The sequence below is a fragment of the Prionailurus viverrinus genome, chromosome A3 (assembly GCF_022837055.1).
Source record: "Prionailurus viverrinus isolate Anna chromosome A3, UM_Priviv_1.0, whole genome shotgun sequence".
In the NCBI taxonomy this organism is placed as follows: Eukaryota; Metazoa; Chordata; class Mammalia; order Carnivora; family Felidae; genus Prionailurus; species Prionailurus viverrinus.
Window position 1 is genome coordinate 101,183,065 of NC_062563.1, and position 23,815 is coordinate 101,206,879.

Here is a 23,815-nt window from a genome sequence, read left to right on the forward strand (position 1 = left end):
CCCACTGAGTTCTGCCAGTGTGAATCCTCGGGGGACAGGTGCCCACGGCTGGTGGGTCATCTCCAGAGGATGGCCCAAGGCTGCAGGGAGCGGACTCCAGCAGGGCTAGTAAGTTACCGCAGAAAGCATTTTTATTTTTAAGGCATGCGAAAAAGCTATAAACTGATAGATTACTTCTAAAGCTTACTGGTTCATCCCTCCCTGCTCAGCACCTGGCAGAGAAAGCTTCTCCCTCATTCATGGGAGTCTGAACCCAGGGTCTCAATGGTCAGCAAATCTGTTCTTCAGAGATGGAAGATGCAGGAAAATGCCTCCACCCACTCTTAGCCAGCTCCAAGAGACCATTACCTCCCCTAAGCACACTCTGGTGAGCTGCTTCTTCAGGCTTTTTACTCTCTTCAGTGCTTTCTTGGTGTTGAACACGGGCACGCTCATCATGGGCGTCTTGATGTTGGCACTGGCCACCATGAGAATCTCCCTCAACCTGTCACAGAACATGGGCACATCTAATTGTAAGAGGTACCCAGATTCCCTATTTTTGCGAGGCCTTTCTTATCAAGATATTACGGCTCTTCTGGGATCTGAGAAGCCTTGGGATATTGCAAGGAAGTACGCTGGATCAGAAAGTCCCAGCTCTGGCCCAGTGAGTGACAGCAAGTGACCCTCCTATCAATTTTCTCCATAGGAGCACGGGCTCCTCAAGGACAGGCTAGTATTATTCTTGTTTCCTATCACCTGTGCCTTACATACAGTGGGTGCTTACTAAGAGCTTATGGAACAAATGAGAGATGCAAGGATGATAAAGTTATCACCTATAGTGCTCCTACTGGATGCAGGCACCATGATGCTCCTGGCCTTGCCCCTGAGTTGTCAGCCCACATGGTCCAACTGCATGGTGGGCCCTGGCCTCCGCCCTTCCACAGGTCAAGGATCCTGAGGTTAGGGAAGTTGAGGAACCCCAGTCTCTCTGCTAAAAAGTGGCAAGGTCAGGCATTCAATACAAGTGAGTCTCCCACTCTTTCCTCTTGTCCAGTGGCCATTACCCTACAGATGTGTACATGTACTGGAAGGGCCACTGTGGGTTACGTTCTAGGTGATTGGTGCCCCCAGAGTTAGGCAGCCAAGTGCATGTGGCTTGTTAACAACCTCTGCTCCTGAGTCCCGACCCCAGAAGTGTAGCTCCACAAGTGTCCCAGGTCACGGATACAGGAGTTGGCAGAGGGATAAAGAGAGATTCCAAGAGGCTTGGGCACTGATCCAACCATAGAAACCAGTTGGGCTCCAGGAAGTCCAACTCTAATCGCCATTTTGGATAAGACGCCCCCCGCCCCACCCCCCACTGAATGACTTCCTCCCCGGGAGTGGGCTTAGGAAAGATCCCATGCTATGCACCCATGTAGCCCCGTACCTCGGAATGCCCAGAGTGACATTCATCTCGCCTCTGCCAGCAAAGTGGAAAGTGTTCAGGGTCATCTGTGTGGAGGGCTCCCCAATGCTCTGGGCAGCCAGTAGGCCCACGGCCTCACCCGGATCACATAGTGAGCGCTGCCACTTGAGCTGCAGCAGGGTCCTCAGCCTGGAATGGGGTAGAGAGGGGGGCACGGCTAGGAGCACAGACACCACCTGTCTGTCTGTTAGGAGCTGTCAACACCACCCAAAGCCAGGGTGCATGGAGTATTAGCTCTCCCTCTTTCTGGGCTTGTTTTCCCTAGGCAAATGATCCTCCTAATCCTTCAAATCCTGCTAGTGACCCTGGGATGTCCTAAATTATGCAGTACAGATCTCAGCTGGGTGGCTGAAGTGCTAGACATCCATGCTCGGACCGTTTGTGTTTGCTCCGAGAACACCAAGTTCCCACTCTGCACCAGTTACCGTGAGTCCCCAAAGCAGTGAGTATTTCTGAGCTCGCTCTTCACGTTTTCCTTCGATTCTTTTCTCCCCACCTCCCCCTGTATGAACTAGGAAGGCGTTCACTGAACTATTATGGGTGTATGGGGTGGGGGAAGAAAGGGGGGATTGCTATCTTATTCGGTGCAAATGACTCCAGGCCACATGGGAAGTGTGCACGCTATACAGTTTTGTGATGTATTAACCATTCTTCCTTTTAGAACAGTCACAGGAACATTGTATTTCCCCAGCACATGGAACCAGGAAGGGCTTGACACAGGAAGACTAACTGGACGTACATGTGAACGTAGAAAAAGTAGTAACGCTACATTTCAAAGCAAGTTCCTTTTAAAAGTGAGACTTCCCTCTAACCCGCCATGTCATCTCTCCCAGTTACTTCAAACCAGTGAGGTCTGAGTACCTATCAGTCTTCCTGACAGAAAAGAACCTTCAAATACCTCCAGAACTTTAGAGATTCACCCAGAGCTTGCTGCCTCCTAGCAGGTCCCCTGTGAATGCCACTGAGGTGGAATCACCTCCCCATCTTGGTCCTGCAAACCCAAATGATGCCCCGCCCCCTCCAGGGTTCATCTCTCCCCACTCCCAATACGGCACTGCCCGTCCTTCTGAAGGTACACAGCCAGTGTCCTGAGCTGCAGGGAGAAGGGTGAAGGGGACAGGGCATCAGGGTCTCACTCTTTCAGGGAAAGCCCTGCCGGCAGCTGTGATAACTCAGCATAATTTATTCTGACCGGGCCTCTCTGAGGCCTGACTAGAGAAGTCACATTAAAGGGCAGAGAGACAGCCCTGCTCCTCCCCTCTGGTTCCTCCACTCATGCATTTGCCTTTGCTCATTTGCCTTTACCGATTCCCAACTTCCGCCTGCAGGCCCACTCCTGGACTCGGCTAGTCTCCCTGAGCAGCCGGGCCAGGGCCTACACCTTGGAGGTCTTCCAGCTTTGCCGGCCAGTCTCGGCAAGCTGAGTGCAAAGGATCCCCTGACAACCGCTCCAATACCAACCTTGCAGCAGGCCTCCCTGGGGGTGCTTCTGATGTTGTAACCTGATGTGGCTCGGGGCTGGTACCTGCCTAGCTTCCCACCTGCCTAGACCACAGGGTTGGTTTGTTTGTCTATTTATTTATCGGTGAACGAGACTAAGCTGAGGACTGCACATGCTCCTTCTTTCTTAAGACTTCCGAATCCAAGGCTCAAAGGAGTGTTAGAGTAAATCAGATCCAACCCCTCATGAAAGGCTGAGCCATAGGGTCACAGGGCAGAGAATGATTTGCCTTGGGTCAGAGTTAGAAGCTGCTGAATGGCGAGCAGATTCCCTGACTCTCAATTAGCCATGGCCACCACACCAAACTCAAGAGAGAGTCATTTCTGCAAGCTTCCACCCAGGAGAGCATTTTTCTCTGCCCTGGGCCAGGCAGGGGTGTCCATTCCTGCCTATTTGCCCTTGCCTGTCTTGGAGCCCTCTGGGCCTGCAAGGTGTCCTTTCTATTTTACTTCCCTCCCTCCTCCTGGAGGCTCGAACTCAGGAGGCTGCCCTCCCTTCCAGAGTAGGTAAGGAAGGAGCCCGAGACATAGACTCTCCCTCTGCACGTGCCCTGTGACAAATCAATGCCATTACCTGTCAAGAGAAAGCTCTGATTTCTCATAACTCTTCTCTGCTTGAGATGCCCACTTGAGACTATAGTCATCCACCTTTTTTTCAAATGTTTCCGACACTGATGCAAAGTAGATGTCTGGGCGCCAGACAGACAGACTGGGGTCTGGACAAGGAGCCGCCTTCTTCTGGTATTTCCTTCGACTCTGCTCATCTAACTCACCCCACATTCTCAATATCTGAAAGGAAGGAAAGGCCTCAGCCATGAGGGGGGAAACCAGGAATGGGCCTATCTTTCCTGGGACATCCAGTGGGATAAGGAGGATCAAAGGCCTGGCTCCAAATGAGAGTAGGGGAAGGAGACAGAACCAAATGACAATGAGAAATCCACCCCAACATTTAGGACAGGGATAAAACAGAATCCATCCTGGCATGCACGAGCCCGACCATGACTCTCCGAGGTCTTCATCCCAGCCCACTGGAACACAGGCAGGGTGACCAGGAAAGTTACTGTCCAAACCGGAATTTTTTTAGAGTAGAATGGGGAACTATCATTAATAATGTTAGGTTGAAAGGCAAAGCCAGGACCATCCTAGGGCAAACCAGGACACGGCTGTCCCTCTTTCAGGCTTTCACACACTTGATGCCCCAAAGCTACCCCACAGCAACTGGTTCAAAGTGTTCCCCTGCCTCCTGGCTCCCAGCTGTGTTTGCCTAATGGGAGGCTCCAGCAGCAGAAGGGAATGTGGGAGGAGAGCAATGCTGGGCATTTATCCCCCACCCTCTCTAAGGGGCCTCTGAGTAGGCCATGCCTTCCTACTGCCCACAGCTACCCTCTCCACTCCTGGTGGCTACTCTCCCTGTTCCTGCCCACCTGGGGTGGGCACTGGCACCCAAGTTACCAGTCCCAATCGGTTTCCCCAAACCCGGCCCACACCCTTGTGAAGAGTACCCTCCTTTAGTTCCTATTTGAGGGCCATTTGTTTCCTAACAGTGAAGAAAGCCATATTACACAATTATACCTTCTATTAAGAAAACAACCCATTTCTTCAATCCCTGAGGCCTATATGCTCCAGGCACCGGGGACACAGTCACCCCCCCAAGTCACCTGGTGAGTCCCAGGGCTGCGGCCATTCTGGTTCCCACCCTCAAGGTTCAAGGCTTTCACGGCTGCCTGAATCTTCTGTGAATAATTCAAGAAGGCACCATTTCTCAGCATGGTGTTGGGATGCCTGCTTTGCCATTTTTTGATGGCTCTGAAGTGGCGGAGAGCTTTTTGGGGATCTGCTCTGGATAAAACTTCATGGAGATGCTTCGATTTCATTATCACCTAAACAAACAGACAAACAAACAAACCACAGACATAAGACCAAAGAGATAAGGGCATGACACAGGGCCAGGTCATACAACTTCACAGGCCCAAGACGTGTGGAGGCTTCACAACGCCTCTCATAGGTGCTGAGCACCTGCTGCTAAACAGGGGCCTCACTGTGTATCCTGGACATGGGAGCTGGTGGTTCAGGAGCTACAGGGATAACAGGGGACATCCCAGCATGTTCAGAGCCCCTGCAGAACCCAGGGGAGTTTCTAGGGAGAAAGGAGGAGAGAAAGTGATAGCCAAAGCTGTGGGACAGGCACCAGGAGAGAAAGGAGCTGGCACCGGAGTGCAACCTTCAACACTGCCATCTGCTGCATGACCACGGGCAGGTCCCAGTGGTTTCAGTATCGGACTGCAAAATAGGTGACTACTCAGTTAATGGTGATGGTCATTCTTGGAGTGGCAAGGCATGGTATGAAGATCACCAGCCTGTGTGTCAGACACGCCTGGGTCCAGACACTGGCCCTGCCACACAGCAGCTAGTCACTTCAGCTCCAATACTCCTGGTCTCGGCTGTAAAATGGACAAGAATACCTACTTCCCCAGGTTGTGGTGAGGATAAAAGCACACGCTGCCCACAGTGCACTTTAGCTTAGGGCCCAGCACGTGACAAATGCCCCCAGATGGTAGCTGTTGTTCCAGAGGTACACGTGTCTTTCTGCTATCTCATGTGATGAAAGTCCCCTGAGGGACTATGAAAATGTCAAATGTTTTAAGGCATCGACCGGTGCTTTGTAAACCTTTTCCCACTCTGCTTTTCAACAGCCACCTCACTGCATGGCAAAGCTCAGGGTGCAAGGCCCACCATGCAGCTCCGGGCCCCACCACCTCCAGGCGCCAGGTCTGGTCAGGCCAACTACCTCATAGTTGCTGGCGAGGAAGGGGAACTGCTTGGGCTGCAGGAACTGTGTCTTGGGGATGTCCAGGCCGTCCTCCCCATACAGGAACTGTACCACGCTGCCGTCACTGTCGCGGACTGTCAGATCATACTGGACGACCAGCCCCTCCAAGTGCTTGATGATGCACCTGCAAGGAGACCAGGGCAGTGGACGGTGGAAAGGGCAGCTGGGCAAAGCTCCGATGCCCCAGGCTCTGTGCTACAGCAGCTCCTGACCAGGGAGCTTCCTGATAGTTTTCTGGGAGGAGGAAGTTGCAGCCGCATGTGCGAGAGGCTAGCTGCCATTGCTTGGCCCTGGCTCCCATATCCAGCCCCAGCAGCCGGGACTGCTGCCTGCCTTTCACTCCCCTGCACTGAAGAGCTCCCCAAGGACCAGCATCAGTAGGTCCATAAGGCAGGTAAGGCAGGAGGGCTTGCTACCCACCCAATGCCTCTCCAGTGTGGTTAGTCCAGATATTTTCCAGGGAAACTAAGGACACATTAGGAACTAAATGCTGATGTGCTAACCCTAACCTGGTGCCCTTTTTCCTCAGTGCTCCCAGTTGTCAGCTGTCTCCCTCAACCTCTCTTCCTACCACCTGGTACTGGCTTCTTAGCTTACCTCTGGCCACTCTGCCCCTGTCTCTTCCTGCCACCTTAACAGGAGGTTTTCTAGGAGCCACTGTTCCCTTAAGCTCCAAGGACAGAATTCAGTGTCAGTCACCATTGTCTTCTTGGCATCCAGCCCAGGGCCTGGTGAGGTTGGTGCTGAGCACCACTTCCCCTCTGCTGCAAATGCTGCAGGTGCTGCCTGGAGCCCTCTGCTCTGTTCTCCTTGCCCGCAGGGCTCTGCTCTCAGCACCAGCAACGGCCCCACAAGGCTGTGCGTCCAGGCCTCTTCTGACCATCAGGCCTTGTCTTTAAAGGTCCACGGGACATGGCTGCTTGAATAACCTCCTGCTGACTCCTCATGCCACACATACTTTCTTTCTCTTCTCTGTCAACTGTGTCTCTGAGCTGTCACTCAGGCCTGAAAACTCAACTAGGTTTATCTGCTGCCTCTCTGCTTCTTCCTCCTGCGTTTCAGCCAGCTGCTCTACGTCTTCACAACGGCTTCTTCCTTTCCATGGCCACTCTTGGGGTGCAGCCTTCCGACGTCCGGCTAGAACTCCACCATAGCCGGGCTGGCCTCCTCCAATCCATCCTGTCTGAAGCCCTGCACGGGACCTCCCCACCACAACCCTCCACTGGCAGATGGAGCTCGCGGAGGCTTATGTACTTTACTCTGATGGTGGCTGCTCCTCTGTTCCAACAAAGACCCTCCACATCTTCCCCCCAGCGTTATCTAATTGGCCTCAGGGACTCCCACCCCACACAAGGATCCCCTCACCCCAGACTTATTTGATCATTTGTTTTCTAGCTTTTTCTATGTTATACACGTATTGTTGAACGATTTAAGAAATGGGAACTGGGGCGTAACCCCTGCTCACGGAAGGAAACGGCCGTGTGATCCATGCCCGAGAGGGGAACTCGCCCAGCGGTGCTGAATGCCGGCTCTCCACATGGTGCCGCCAGCTCGGCAGATGGCTTCCTTGCTGCCCCACCACCCAGGGTTGTCCACCCCAAACCCACCCTTCCCTTTCCTGGCCCAACCCCATGGGCTGCAGCCTTGGCAGTCAAGGGGGAGGGGACCATAGTAAGGAGTACAGCTTTGGGGAATCTGGAACATAGCAGCAGGAGAGAGGACAAGGCTGGAGCAGAGACAGGAAAACCTCTAAGGGCAGGATAAAAGGAGTTCTGCCTCCCTGTGGGGTAGTCACCCGAGTTCCCAGAGAATAGGACTTAGAGCCAGGCCTGAGGGGGTGGGGGGGAATAGTGTGCATCCGCAGAACACAGGGGCCCTCTGGGCCCTCTGTATAAACCTCTGAGCTCACTCTCTACCAATCTTTTAGAAGGGGAAGCTTATCTGCATTTTCTGTCCCAGGCCACCCATGGCCATTTTTAAAAAGTTTTTTCACCCAAAGGGACTATAAGTGAACCATCACTGACAATGTGAAAGATGACAACGTGGAGGTGACTAGTCCTGGGACACAGACCCCATCTAATAGGGGCAGAGCAGGTGCTTTTTACCTTTGGAGATAGCCGGAGCGGCTGGTTTTCACGGCGGTGTCCACCAGACCCTCTCGCCCTGCCATGCAGTGAAAGAAGAACTCCTGTGGGAGATGCGGGGCCGGGCCCCAGAGGTGGCCGTGAGGAAGGATGCTTCCTGAAGGGTGGTGCAGGCCAACAACACCACCGGCAGCCTAGTCAGATCTCCTGTGGCTCTCGGCCCGGACAGGTCCGATGGCCCCAGTGGCTTCTGCCCTCCCCTGTGGCTTACCTTTTGTGCTACCTTGCCAGGAGCTCCACCTGCACCCATGCATTCCACCCTCAGTATTTTATCCCACACCGCACACCCCACTTTCCAAATGGAAATGGCACTTGGGCTTTATCACTCTTCCATTCGGTCCACATCCCTGAATTCTGCTTCCAACAGTGTTATTAGAGGTACACAGTCTTTTCCAAACGTTTTAACTAACTCACCACAAGAAATACACTTATGATAGTAATCAGCAAACATGGACATACAGATAGAAAACTCAAAGGAAAACTTTAGGAAACTGTCCTATCCCTTACTTGGATGTTTTCTTCACTACCCTGTTCTGTTTTATTATAAAGAAATGACAGTCACTATCTATTACAGTGATTTCATGATTCACTAAGGGGTCACAACCAGAGTTTAAAAAGTTCTGGTCTGTATCATCTCTCTTCCATCCTTTGTCAGAGGCCATGGGTGGTCACTGGAGAACCCATGTGGGACTGATGAGCCCTTGGAGCAGTTGGTGGCCTTGAAACGAAAGGCCGGTCCTCTTCACGACCTGGATTTAGTTGTCTGATCTTGCAGAGATGCACTAACCAAGGAACAAAAGGTACTAACATTCAAAAAGCCATTTCTGACAAGTGTGAGGAGAAAACCTTTTCTTAGGGGAGAAGTCTGTTGCTGACCAAGAACTAGACATTTGCCACAGCTAGTCAATTTTCCCACCATGAAGGAGGAGCCATGGGAGGTACTCTTGGTGGGGGTGGAGTGTGAAATAAATCTCTGTGATGTTCCTTTTGGCAACAGAGGGCACCCTGGTGAGGGGCATCCCCTCTCTAGCTGCCTTCAAAGTAGGGAAGACAGCATAGAGAGGGCATATGGCAGGAAAAGGCAGACCTAGGATCGGTCTTACCCATCTTTTCATTTTTCAGCAAACACTTAGCACTCATGATGTTCCAGGTGCTGTGAAAGCTCTGGTGTTATAATGCTGAACATGACAGGGTGGCATCCTTACTGTCCCTGTGGGCCACAGGGTCTAGTGAGAAAGCAACAAATGGCTTGGCATTTATTACTCGATTGTCCTTGCTCCAAGTTGTTGGTAGAGGTCACAAGTCTCCTACCACTGAGCCCAGCAATGAGCAGAGGCAAGAGAAAAAACTAAAATACATACAGGAGGCTTGATACCAGTTAGGAATCTGCCAGTGACGAAGCCGCCAGCCCTAGGGGTGAATTCATAAGGCTCAAAGCAGGGCAGTGACTTGCCAGATGCCATCAGGGGGGGTCTCCGACCTTCCAATTCAATCTGGCCCAGCAGGCATGAGATCTGGAGGAAAGGAAACCCAAAGGAGAGATCCACACATGTGTTAATGCTGCTTCCTAGCAGAGGGAGGAAGGGCTTGCTCTCGAAAAAAAGCTGCGTGAAAACTGGATTTTGAAGGCCAAACTAGATTTTCCAATTAACCAAAGGCGCTCATGTTTCAAGAAGAGAACTATGCATTCCTATTGCTGACGGATCAAGATTTTACTATTTGGGGTCAGTTGTAAATGGGCGGTGTTTGCAAAAGAAGACATGTCTCAGAACCATTTGGTGTTATACCCAGAAGGGACCTAAGGGCCTTAATGGAGAAACTGAGGCCCACGAGAAAAAGTAACTTATTATAATCCTTAGACTCTTAAGGACAAAAGAAAATAAAACCACCTATTAATATTCTTGGTGGGGGGTGGGGAGGAGGGCAATGTGTCTGGATTTCACTCTAGTCAAGGGACTTGCTGAGGCCTTCAGCCTTTTAAACCCATTCCTACACTGCTCTACACTGTCATCAAGACTTTGAAAAGAAATGTTAACATTTGCAAACATGCTACAAAAGTACTGCAGGACCCCGAGGAGGTAACGGGCCTCAAATTAAGGATAAAGAAACCTCTAGGACAGTGCTTACAATATACTAAAAAATGAAGAAAGCAGACCATGACAGGACCTCAGATAAGACTGATTACACACACGCACACATTTATATCTGTGTTTGTTTCTAACACTGATGTGCTAACGGTACTAATTTCTATATGCTTTTATATTTTTTAGTACTTGCCACGTTTTATATGGCACATGGACCCTTTTAAAATCAGAAAGAAATCTGAAAATTGCCTCCTGCAATCACCCCATCCCTCTGGCAAACCAGCCAGTCCGCCTTTGCTCACACCTGCATGGTGTTTACAGTTGAACCTTTGGCTCCAGATTGCACCATCATCTGCAAGTTGTTCTCTGGGAACTGTCTGTGCAGGCCAAATGGCATGCATGCCTGCAGATTAAATAAAGACATCAAGTCAGTGACTTCACTCCCATCTGAAATCCCAAATCACAAGGTAAACCTGGGATTCGGAAGCAATAAATTCAGACTATTTATCTAGAGATAAGGGCCAAATCCCACTCAAGGTAAGAAGTCTCATTTGGCAACCATCCTTTTTGCTAGAACTCCTAGATACAAGTCTAATGATGAGGGCCCCCACGTGCTGTGCCCTCCTGACACCCTCTGCCAAGAAGCTCAAGGCTCTTGCCACTGGCAAATGGGAATAAAAAGGGAGAACTAGAGGGGCCAGCATATCCAGTTGGTGAGTCTAAAAAGGAGCTGGCTAAGAAGAAAATTTGAGGTGATACCCTTGTGGATCTGCCCAGCAGAGCACAGCCTCACTTCCTGCACACTTGGCAGTGAGGACCAATGCCTGTGACACACTCACATTTACCAACATGCTGCCCTAGTACCACGTGGGAGTCTGGCCTTGGCTCCAGGGCCAGCAGACATGAGCAAAACCCTCTAGGTGGAGCCTGAAGAGGCGCTGGGAGGGGCTCAGAGTCTATTTAAGCTTCTACTAGGATTGCAGAGACCCAGACCCACGTAGGAGAGATGGGGCGGGGGGAGTGGGGGGTGTGCAGTGGGAAGAGAGTTGCTGGTGGGACAAGAAGCGATTCTGAGGTGCTTCTGAGACCACACCCCAGCATTCTTAGTCAAGCCTGGAAGCTGGGCCTCCAGATTCTCGGAGTGGTGCTGGGAAGGCTCCTCCGAAGAAAACTTCTCAGGGACAGCACTTGTACCGAGAGGTCTGCATTCCTGGCAGGCTAAGGGATCCTGGAAGCCAGTTCAGAGGGCACCAGGCAAATACCGACTGTTGTTGAGCAATGGCCTTGCTTCTCCCTCTCCCCCTCAGGCTGGGCCTTGTGGTCCAGAAGGCAGGGTGAGGGCCAGGCTGGCTCCTTCAAGCTGCAGGACTGGAAGCCCCAGCTCTGAGGCAAGATGGTGGAGAGCCCCGGCTGTGGTCTTGGCCTGTGCAGGGACTTCCCTCTCCTTTCTCCGATGTAGAAGAACTGGCTTGGTGGAAAAGCAGACAGGGGCTCTGGAGAATTTCCAGAGTGCTCCCACCGTGTCAAGAGCATAGTGTAGATTAGCTCCTTAATCCTCTCAGCAATGCTGTGAGGTAAGTGTTCCTCATATCCCTCCTTCCAGGCTAGTAAACCAAGATACAGATTGCTTACATCACTTGCCTTTAAGTCACACACCAAGTACATGGCAGACAGGGTTTGAACCCAGGCTTTCACCCCCAGCCGCCATGTTAAGTGGCAATAGTATTTTTGGTCCTTCATTCTGCTCCTCCACCACAGTGGCCCCAGAGGAATTCTTCAGTCCCCATGGATGCAGTCACCCCAAAACACAAACATTTAAAACGAAAAAGAAGTGCAAAGCATGTCCTCTCAGCATTAACCGAGTAAGAGCACAAAGCCCTTGGCTCTTCAAAATGATGAATTCTATACATCCCACCTCACATCTCACCCAGTCAGCTGTTAAAGAGCCAAAGTGCTCCACAGGGCCCTAAGTGAGAAGCAAAATGTAATTTTTTTAAAAACCAGCATTCAAAATGGTGGTGATAAGTGCACACGCCGCTGGACTAACCTTGTTAATCTCATTGTTGTAATGGTTCACTTCCTCCTTGAACTTCAGATCAATCATGTTAAAATCCCTCTGGTCTTTGCCCAGATGGGCATCCTGCCATTTCCCTTGGACCTCGTCACATGACGCAGCTTCTGGCAGGTTTAATGCAGCCCTGACAGCCTAGGATGAGAAAAGGAACACGTCACAGGCAGCAGCCAAGGGAGGAAGGTGTGGCTTTTGTTCCATGGGAGACCCGACCCTCTGCAGTAGGCTGTAGCCTCCCAGGCCCTCCTCACCCGTGGCCCGCAGTGGGTGGACTCTTCAATGACTCTGTGTCTCTTAACATCTGCCTTCGGCTTAACCAGAATGTCTTCCACGCCTGTGAAGTGAGACAGACAAACTCTCGGGGGACCGGGCCTAACTTCTCACCAGGCTGTAAGCTTGGGAGGTCAGGGCACGGCACATGGTTCCACAAACACAGGAAGCACCAGAATAACGATGACGATACTGACATTGTTATTAAGAAGAGATTGCCACCATCTCCTAAGTGCTTCCCAGAGGCTAAGCATTCGAAGCCCCATTTTACAAATAGTCAAACTAAGGCTCAAACCTGAGCTACCTGCCCAATGTTCCATAGGCAGAAAAGTAAACCCAGGGCCAAGTTACAAACCTGTGCTCTTAGCCACCAGCTAGACTGCACTCCACTCAATACATACATGTTGAATGAATGGATGGGCTGGGGTGAAGATGAGGTTTTGGATGAAAACTGAGGAAGAAGACAGGAAGGGAAAGAACATCCTGGTTTTGATTCCCAGCAGGCACACGTCACAGGGCCCACCCTGCATGGTTGTGTGTGTGTGTAGGCACACACCTGAGCCCGGGTGACAGGGCCCATCACTGCAGGCTGCTCCCGCTTCGGTAAACCTGTCATTCTGGCCTCAAAGGGCTGAGGAATTCCTCACCTTGGGCGGCACCTCCCCCTACTTCATCTTTTAACCACTTGCTGCCTGTTATCTGTCGAGTGCTACTGGGCTCAAAAGTCCCTCAGCCAAGGTCTGAATGGGAAGACAAACAATGGCTACACTGTTCAGAAGCTGAGCTAAAACAGCTGGAATTTCCAATGCAACATTCTGGAAGCTTGAGGGGCTCAGAAGAACACGTACAAGTAAGGGAGGAAAGAAAGTCCCTCTGTGAGGAAGCCGTAACCACAAAAGCGGGTCTTTCATGGGGTCAGCTCCAGGCCACTTTGCTGTCCCTTCACTGACCTCTGGCTACGAAGGCGGGAGCGGAAGGCAATGTCTCTAGCTCACCCTTCCCTCAGAGCTGGGCCCAGCTTGGCCCTGTTCCCTTTCTGTCTCGTGGTCTCTGGGAGGCTTTTGTATCTGGGGGCTGAATTCTCTTTGTGCCATGTGCTGCACAGTGCTGCAGGCACGGCTTGTTAGGTGTGGTCCTCATCGTGAGCTGGGTGTGGCATCTTCCGCTACTTTTCATTTTTAAAGATGGGATTCCCAGCAATAAAGTGAAAGCCAGGAAAAGAGCCTAAATGTCTAATTACAGAACTGGTTAAATAAACTATGGTACATCTATACAACTAGAATAATCTGTAGCCACAGACCTGAGGATGTAGGACCTGTCCAAAAGAACGTATATAAATACATTCCAAAATGGGGAGTAAAAGGTTACAAAAACTGTGTAGTGTAGGATCCCATTTTTCTCTGAATGTGTTTATATTGGAAAGTCTAGAAAGACACATAAAATGTGTGGTTATCGCTTATGGCTTGAATGCTGGGTGACTTTCGGTCACTATCATGTCTGTATTTATTTCTACTCTGCCACAATGGAACATGTATCATATAACCACGCAAGCCCCACTGCAGGCAAGTGAACAGGCTCCAGCTGAGGTGGCCCATGGGCCCCACAATGGGATTCCCACCATGTCTGCACACAAGCAAGTCTGCAAAGCACAGAGTCTTACTTTAATCACCAACTAGACAATGCTAACACTCACTGTGGCTCAGGCTCAACACACAGCATGTCACGTGTTCCTCACAGGAACAAAGCAGAAGGGCTCAGACTCCACTCTGCGTCCTTGGGAGACGCACCACCCTGAGTAAGCCCAAGGCATAGACAGTAACAGCACGCTTGCTGTCTTTATCAGAGCCAACTTCCTCAAACGGTGTGTGCTCATTTCCAGGGAGGAGACAAGGGAGTTCTTCTTCCTATCTTAGGATCACCCCAGCAGGTCTGCCCCAACATGATGTTTCCAACAGCACCGATGCCTCAGCTGTGTTGGGAAGTGTGGGCAGTTCTGACAGTAGGGAAGAAGGTGGTCTCTGGAACGTGGAGTGCCCAAGGAATTCTGGAAGGACGCTTACAGGAAAGAATGGAGGTGGGTTCGAGTGTGAAAAATCAGTGTCAGGGATAGACAACCATGAAGGCTGGGTGGAGAAAAGGACAGAATGGAAATAAGGACCAAGGAGGGTGAAGAAATGCTGGCCATCAGGGAGTGGTGGAAAGCACCAAGAAGGAGCATGTCTGTGTCATGCTGCTGGCAGTCAAGTGAAGACATAGTTGTAGAAGGAGACTGGCCATTCCCTTGGAGGTTGCTAATAGAGTCAGGGAGACATCCCGATGGGCATGCTGGTTAGGAGAGAGGGAGCCGCAGGGCCAAACGCCCAGCACTCACCCAAGGTGAAACCTCTGTAGAGCTGCAGGTAGGCAGTGAAGAGGCGGGCCAGGCAGGTGAGAACCTTGCCGCTGGTCTCCCCACCATAGATCTCGTAGCAGCAGTGGACCAGGCCATAGGCGGAGCTCCCATAGTGTGCCTTGTCCAGCACCCCACAGAGCAGCTCCCCTTCTCTGATGATCACCTGTGCAGGGGACAACACCAACACTGGAGTGGAGGTGACACCTCCTGTGTAAGCCACCCCCTCCCTTCTCTGTGTTTTATTAACCTTATTGTGTATGTACCTCTACTGTAACCTGCCTCAAGTCCTTGATGGAAAGATGTAGGGTACAAACGGAACTAATATATTTTTTCTTTTAATTTAGTTTTTACTTTTGAGAGAGAGAGAGAGAGACCGACTGTGAGTGGGGAGGAGGCAGAGAGAGAGGGAGACACAGAATCTGAAGCAGGCTCCAGGCTCTGAGCTGTCAGCACATAGCCTGATGTGGGGCTCAAACCCACAAACTGTGAGATCATGACCTGAGCCAAAGTCAGATGTTTAACTGACTGAGCCACCCAGGTGTCCCTAATGTATTTTTTCCAAATAAAGGAGATGAGGACATATAGACCAATACTTTTAAATTACTTTTTTCCAGAGACTATACTATATACACACACGCATGTGCAGACATTTCAGTGTTTACATGTCCTCTTACACCACAACCCTGCCCATACTGACTTGAGGTCAAGTACCCTTGTGACTATAAATGAGAGCATCCAGAGCGTAAACTTCATAACCATGACCTTGGCCTAGGTACTCCCTCCCTTGGACCCTAGAAGTAAGAACAACATAACCTTTCTAACATCTTTTAAGACTTCTGCACTTCTATAAAGTTGGGATAAAGCATTAGAAGCTAATTAAAGGAAGGACTGCTAGGTACATAATGGAGTATGCATTAAGCATATGATCTATAAAAGGAAAGCAAAGTGGCAGCTTCACTTTGAAATGGAATGTCTGCTAGACCCTGTGACAAAGCACTTGTGAGCCGGGGACTTAAGGCTTGGAACTCTTTAGTGTGGGGCCACTATTGCTTGTTGCAGGAGCACTGTGCCCAGGTTCCACTGCCCTGGGCCTCCTCCCCAAGGCCTGGCTCCCGAGCCACAGAACTGGCAAGTGTGCAACCTCACAGCTGGTTGGTCTGTGATCTCGAGCCACTCAGGAGCCTCAAGGGAAAGCTCAGGCTCTGCAATTCCAAGTTTTGCAGAGTTGAGTCTGGAGGCCTTCTGCTCCTCAAGTGGGTTGTGAGGTTTATACTGAGGGTCAAATGCTAGTGATGAACTCTGACCCTTTCTTTCTAAAACTAAAAACTGACACCGACTCGGACACAAGGCCCTCTCTTATGAACCATGACGCCCACTTCTATGGGCGTGTCTCCCTTTCTCTGTCTCCATTTTAAATCAATTTGCCTAAAACTGGGACTAGATGTCTCCAACCCACACAGCTAGGCAGCCAGACCTGGGACTCGCACATTGAGTCAGGGTTAAAGCCGGGAACAGGCCGAGGAGACTCCTGCACCCAGGCTTTGCCGCTGATCTTCGCCTTTCCCGATAAGCTCAGTGGGATGTGGTCCTCTGGGATTATGTTTATGAGCAGCGTTGACACAACCTGGAGAGAAAAAGAAGATAATGCTGATTGTGGGGAGAAAAGGTGAGGAGCTCCCTTTTAGGACCTCCTGTCCCTATGCACCTTGAAAAGCCAGACAACTCCATTCTGATGATCTGTAGGCAGAGCAAGAAAAACAGACACTTCCACTTCTGTAGGACAAATTGATCTCAGTTCTTTTTCACTCACATGGCTTAGGAAGGGGCTTAGGAACAGGAACAAACATACACCATTAAGAACGTCAATGGGATTATTTCCTAAAATGATTCTTTAAGTGAACAATCTTCTAGACCTGAGGATTAAGTCCCTGAATAGACCAAAGCAAGGAGAAGAAACAAATTTCTGTGGGGTCATAGCAGAGAAAGATTTGAGTATATGGTTTAAAAAAAAAAAAAAAAGGTAAAAAAAATAAACAAACAACAGCAGTGGAGGTGCAGCTGCCGTCTCCCAGAGGACAGGCCCAGGACTGAGGCAAAGGTCAAAGAACGCTCTTCAAAGGCATCCTTCTCTCATCTTCAGGCCACATCAAAATAGACGATTATTATGTGCAGTCATTACATATAGTCAATAACATCCTCCCACAGAACAGCTTTGACTTTCCGGCGGGTGCCAAGGAAGGAAAGGATACAGAGAAAGAATGGAGAGCTCTCCTTCTGAAGAGATTCACACAGGAGGCTGAGGCATCTGACTGAGAAGCTTCAGGGATGAGTGCTCCAGTGTCTGGTCCACCATTGACTGGTCATGTACTGTGGGGCAAAATGACTATGCTCTTAGGTTGAGCACTGGTCATTTGCAGAATGGATAAAATCCACCCATTCACACAGCAATTATATATTGAGTGCTTACAATGGGCCAGGTGCTGGGAAAAGTCATGTATAAATCAGTCTGTCTTTGGTGGAACCTTCATTCCCAAAGGGGATTATCCCTGGAGGAAAATAAAACAGGGAAGGACCCCAGGTAGAGCAAGGGGAGGAGGGAGGGAATATTTAGGATTTTAAATAAGACGGGAAGGGAAGGCCTCACTAATGAGGTAGTGAGGAAAGGAGCCATGCAGACATCAGACCATGCATTTCAGGCAGAAGGCTTTTAGTGTGAGTGTGAAGGAAACCTACTTGGGAGGTTTTGACCACAGGAGTGACATGCTCTGATTTTACTTTTAACAGGCTCACTCGTTCCAAATACATTCCTGGTCTAGACAACTGAGGCTACATAAATGCCTTAGAGAATAAGCCCCGTAAGTGGTGCTGACAAGAAGGACGAGTACTTTAGAAGTGGTCATTAAAGTTGAGTGAGGCACATCACCAGACCCACTGGTTATGTGACTAGCAACCTGATGGCTCCCGCCCAATAAGCTTTTACTGGCTAACACCAGAAATAAATTCATTTGCCTGGAATTAATTACGGCTACTGAGAGGCTAGGGCACCCTTCTTTTGCCCCAGTTGGGTGCATCACAGCGGCCATCCGCTCAACAAGTGGCTGCTAACTGCAGGCTAGGAGAGGCAATTTCTCAAGCAGCTGCTCTACTGAGAACCCAAGGGAGGGCAGCAGTACCTGGGGGATAACCATGACTCCAGAGGGGCCAAAAGCACGCATTCCCAAAGATGCAGCAGGCCAGGAGCAAACAGGCCAGTGCAACAGGCATGACGGCTAAGGAGGGGCTGGAAGCCATCAGCTGGCATCAACAGCTTTCTCTACGCCTGTACCAGGCCCCACAAAGTAGTGTCTTTATATGTGCACAATGGGGCCACAGTGGTTGCCTTTTAATGCATGTGCATCAGAAGTGGGAGGACAACTGGCAAGTGTGTCTTTAAAGAAGCAGACAACACGTGATCTCAGCAGAAGACGACCAGCAGGGTCATGACACACTCTCCACAAGGCTGGCACTGCCAGGAGACGGTGAGGAAGTTAAGGCAGGAGCGTGAGGCTTCCTTGTCATGCCAACCACTAGTTGCACTAGCTGCACTTCAATCAAATCACCGTATGTAGAGCAGGGACTGCCAGGCTGGGCACAGTCAGGAAAGCAAGTCTCTGCGCAAGGTAATAGAAGCACACACATCCAACCAACCGAGGACAGGGAAACAGGACCTACCATCTCATCTATAAAGTCAAGAGGGCAGAACAAGCAAAGCATTTGACAAACTCCAACACCCTTTCATGATAAAAACACTTAACAGAATAGGAATGGAAGGGAATGGCACTGACCTAACAAAGGGGAGGCATTTGGGGCACCTGGGTGGCTGTCAGTTAAGCATCCGACTCTTGATTTCGGCTCACGTCATGATCTCACGATCTGTGAGTTTGAGGCCCGCACTGGACTCTGAGCTGACAGTGCAGGTCCTGTTTGGGACACTCTCTCTCCCTCTCTCTCTGTTCCTCCCCTCTGCTTGTGTTCTCTCTCAAAATAAATAGACTTAAAAAAATAGTAAAAGGGGAGGCATTATGAAAAACCCACAGCTAATATACTCAATAATCCAAGACTAGACACTTCCTGCTTAAGATCGAGAATAAGAAAAGATGCTGGCTCTCACCACTTCTATTCAACGATGTACTAGAGCATTGGACCTGTCTGGTACTGGCCAGGGCAACTGGGCAAGAAAAGAAATAAAAGGCATCCAGATTGGAGAGGAAGAAGCCAAACCACCTCTGTGTGCACATGATGTGATATATATGGAAAACGCTAAATCCACAAAAAAATTATCAGAGCTAGTAAATGACTTCAAACAAAGCTGAAGGACACAAGACCAACATAGAAAAACTGACAACTGCTGACAGTAACAATAACAATAACACAGTAACACAGTAACACTAACAATAACAATTTGAAAATTAATTTAATAAAGCAATTCTATTTATAAAGGCACCAAAAATTAAAATACTCAGGAATAAATTTAACCAAAGAAGTGTAATAAAAGTCATATGCTGAAAACTATTAACACAATGTTGAAAGAAATTAAAGGAAATCTAAATAAATGGAAAGACATCATGGATCAGAAGACTGTTAACATGGCAAGAGTCCCCAAATTGATCTACAGGTTTAAGGCAATCCTTACTGAAATTCCAAGTGCCAGTTTTGCATAAATGAACAAGTTGATCCTAAAATTCACAAGGAAATGCAACAGACCCTGAATAGTCAAAACAATCTTGAAAAAAAACAAAGCTAAAAGACTCACACTTCCAGATTTTAATACAACAAAACTACAACTATTAGGACATAATAGTGGCATAAAGATAGATATGTGGATCAATGGAAGAGTCCATAAATAAACCTATACATCTACAGTTAATTAATTTTTGACAAGGGTGCTAAGAATGCTCAACAAATGGTGTCAAGACAACTGCATATCCACATGTAAAAAAAATGAAGCTGAACTCTTACCTCACACCATATACAAAAATTCAAAGTGAATCTAAGACCTGAACATAAGGATTAAAGCCCTGAAATTCTTAGATGGAAAAATAGCTGTAAATCTGTGTGACCTGAGATTGGGCAACAGATTCTTAGATGTGACATCAAAAGCACAAGCAACAGAAGAAAAAGTAGATAAATTTCTCAAAATTAAAATCTTTGTATGTCAAAGGACACATTAAGAAAGTGAAAAGACAACCCACAGAATGAAAAAAAATATTTGCAACATATATATCTAATATAGATCTAACAGCTAGGATATATAAAGAACTCTTAGAATTCAACGATAAAAAGACAAACAGGTCAATCACCAAATGGGCAAAGGGCTTGAATAAACACTTCTCCAAAGATACTACAGATGGCCAGTAAGCACATGAAAAGATATTCAGTATCATTAGTCATTAGGTAAATACAAATCAAAACCACAGCGAGATACCACTTCATACCCACTAAGCTGAAACAAAGAAAGAGGAAGTAAGTGTTGGTATGAATGTGGAGCAATGAGAATGCTCATGCATTGCTGACAGAAATGTAAAATGGTACAGGTGTTTTGGAGAACAGTTTGGTAGTTCCTGAAAAAAGTTAAAAATAGCATTACCATATGATCCAGCAATTCCACTCTTAGCTATACAGCCAAGAGAACTAAAAATACATATTCACACAAAAACTGGCACACGAATACACCCTGTGGCTCTATTTATAACAGTCACAGAGGTGAATGAGCCAAAATATCCATTTATCAACTGACAGATAAACAAAATGAGGTATATCCATATAATGGAATATCATCCAGTCATAAAAAAGAACGGAGTACTGTTTATGCTACAATGTGAATGAATCTTGAAAATATTATATTAAGTAAAAGAAGAAGTCGCAAAAGGCCCCACGTTATATAACACCTTTTACATGAAATGTCCGACATAGGCAAATCCATAGAGACAGAAGTGATGGTTGGGAATGAAGGAGGAATTGCCAATGATGATAATAGGTACAGGGTTTCTTTTGGTGATGATGAAAATGTTCTGGAATTAGCTAGTGGTAATTGCTGTACAACACAGCAGACAAACTAAAAGTCATTGAATTAGACTGTTTTTAACAATGGTAAATTTTGTGTTAAATACGAATTATATCTCAATAAGAAAAACAAGGGAGTCAGACAAGATGATTTTAGGCTTCCTTCTGTAATAACATCCTAGCAGTGTTTCATTTACTTTCTGGTCATAAACTATGATGCTAAGGAGAAAAGACTATCCGCAACATTCTTTTAAACTGTGAGAGGTAGCAGTATCTATGAGAATAATAATGACATTTTTTTAGACTAAGACTATTATTAAACTTTAAAACGTGTTTTAAAAGTTAAAAAGATTTCTTTAAAAAAGAAGTTTGTAATGTGTATTTACATTTGACACCCTTTGACTCAGCAATCACATCGCTGGGAACTCATCTAAAATACATACCAACGGGGGCCCCTGGGTGGCTCAGTCGGTTAAGCATCCGACCTCGGGTCAGGTCATGATCTCACGGCTTGTGAGTTCAAGCCCCGCGTCGGGCTCTGTGCTGACAGCTCAGAGCTTGGAGCCTGCTTTGGATTCTGTGTCTGCCTCTCTCTCTCGCTCTACCCCTCCCCCCCTCAGTCTCTCAAAACTAAACATTAAAAAAATAAATAAAATAAAATACATACCAATGCAAGTCCACTAGTATAAACAGAAGTGGTGCTCACCACAGCACTAGATAAAATCGTAAAAAACCAGATAACAATCTAAATGTCTGCCAACAGAGAGCCAGTTAAATCAACTATGGTATCTGTATCGTTGGATACAACACAGAATGGGTTAAAAGGAATGAGATAGACCTACATGTATGAACACAGAATGAGACCTACAATATATCATTAAGTGAACTAAATATATCCCAAAGCAATCACAAGAAAGGTTCTGTTAACCCCTAGCACATGAAAACAGTGAAATGAATTTCTTGCCACATTCAGAGTTTGTTAGGGTGGTCCAAATTAAAAATACAGACTGCTTGAAATAATGGAATTCCCTCTGGAAGCCCTGGCGGCTCATTCAAAGTAAGCCAGCTTACAAATCAGTCAAAAAAGTTCCAGGTGCCTGGTGGTCAGGAAAACTCATACCTCAGGACCAGGATGTCATGGATAAAGAAATTTAAAATATAAGCTCAAAACTGAATGCCAGATTTAATCATGATTCATGGTTCCTCTCAGCAAGTATAATATCTCACTCTTAATTATTTTCTATGAGAGTATGTGTGGACATAGAGAATGGGGTTGGGGAGGGAGGGAATTTTTCCTTTCTCCTTTCACATTACTGATTTTTGTTTAACAACAAACTTCAGTTACTTCTATAGTTAAAAAGAATTTGAAGGACAGAGACCTAATAACTGAACTCAGCAAGGTTGCTGAATACAGGGATAATATACATAAATTATTTCTACATTGCAATCATAAACAATTAAATTTAATAAACAATAGCATCTATAATAGCAATTCCAGGAAATGGGTCTAATGATAGATATATAAGACTTACATTAATTGAAGACATACCAGGTTCATAACTTGAAAAATTCAATACTGTAAATATGTTGATTCCCCCTTAAGTGATCCACAGGCACAATGTAAACCCACTAAAAATCCTAGCAGGTATGTTTTTTTGTAGAAATTTATAAGCTGACTTTAAAAGTTATATGGAAATACACAGGGCCAAGTATATTCAAGACAGTCTTGAAGAAGAACAAAGCTGAAGACTTTTGCTATCAGAAGTCAGTATGATAAAGCTACAATAACTAAGATAGTGTGGTACTGGTACAATGGACTCAAACAAATTAATGGAACTGAACAGAGTCCAGGAACAGACCCACATGTATATGACTAGTTGATTTATGACAGGAGATACTAAAGAGCAGTGGGAAAATGTTGGTCTTTACAACAAATGACGTTGTATCAACTGGACAGCCATATGGGGAAAAAAGGAATCCCCTACCTTATATCACACACACCCATGAATATCAACTTCATGCAGACAATTAAACCTAAGACCTAGTGTGAAGGTAAAACAATAAACACTAGACAATAACACAGGAGAATACCATTGTACCTTCAGGGCAAGCATACTTATACAGGACTAGCCATAAAAGGCAAATGCTGGTGAGTTATATTAATGAAAGAGCTCCGATCGTTAGAAAACAGCATTAGGTTAAAAGATAAAGGTTTGGCAATGGACTAATTCAAGAATATATACAAAAAACTTTTACCTACTAATAAGAAAATGGCATAGAATATAAAACAAGCAAAAGGCTTGAACAGGCACTTCACAAAAGATGATACCCTAATGGCCAATAAGCATATGAAGAGGTGCTCAAGCTCACTTGTCATTAAGAAAATGTAAATTAAAACCACAATAAGGTGCCACTACAAACCCATCTGAATGGCTAAAATTAAATAGAAATAAACAAAATGGGACAATAATACCAAGTTCTGCTGAGGCTAAGGAGCAACCAGAATTCTCATGCCCTGTGCTGTTCTTCCAGGTTGCTGTTTATTAATAAATCTATTAATACTGAACATAGATCTTATGACTCAGCAGTTTGATTCCTTGGTATTTAGTCACCAAAATACACACAAACACACACACACACACACACACACACACACACACACACACATATGTTCAACAAAAAATATATACAAGAATGTTACAGTAGCCCTTTTTATAATAGCCAAATGAAGACAAGCCACATGTCCATCAACAGTAAAATGGATAAACATATGATGGTATAATCACATAATGGAATACCATACAACACTGAAAATGAACTAACTATTGCTATATGTGGTATCATGAGTGACTTACACAGAGATATGATCTACCAAAGGATGTTACTTATATAAAGTTCAAGAAAAGACAAAACTTACCTTTCGTGTTAGAAGTAGGTCAGTGGCTATCTTTGGGGAGGGGTAAAAACTGACAGGGGTCTGGAAGGGAGTGCTGGCTGAGAATCTACTTTCTGATCTGGGTGACACTTTACAAAGT

The 23,815-nt window shown here is 47.3% G+C and overlaps 1 protein-coding gene across 2 annotated transcripts in view; it reads right to left on the reverse strand.

The window, feature by feature from the left end:
• Window positions 1-23,815, reverse strand: part of POLR1A (RNA polymerase I subunit A) — a 74,470-nt gene that overhangs the window by 12,135 nt on the left and 38,520 nt on the right. For both annotated transcript variants that reach the window (XM_047853149.1, XM_047853150.1), the window contains 12 exons: window positions 16,213-16,362; window positions 14,718-14,901; window positions 12,328-12,410; window positions 12,053-12,211; window positions 10,310-10,408; window positions 9,283-9,435; window positions 7,883-7,965; window positions 5,736-5,901; window positions 4,606-4,827; window positions 3,522-3,736; window positions 1,409-1,576; window positions 349-484 (listed from right to left, as the gene is read on the reverse strand). In XM_047853149.1, coding sequence (XP_047709105.1) covers window positions 349-484; window positions 1,409-1,576; window positions 3,522-3,736; window positions 4,606-4,827; window positions 5,736-5,901; window positions 7,883-7,965; window positions 9,283-9,435; window positions 10,310-10,408; window positions 12,053-12,211; window positions 12,328-12,410; window positions 14,718-14,901; window positions 16,213-16,362 — 1,818 coding nt within the window. The remainder of the gene's footprint in view (window positions 1-348; window positions 485-1,408; window positions 1,577-3,521; window positions 3,737-4,605; window positions 4,828-5,735; window positions 5,902-7,882; window positions 7,966-9,282; window positions 9,436-10,309; window positions 10,409-12,052; window positions 12,212-12,327; window positions 12,411-14,717; window positions 14,902-16,212; window positions 16,363-23,815) is intronic.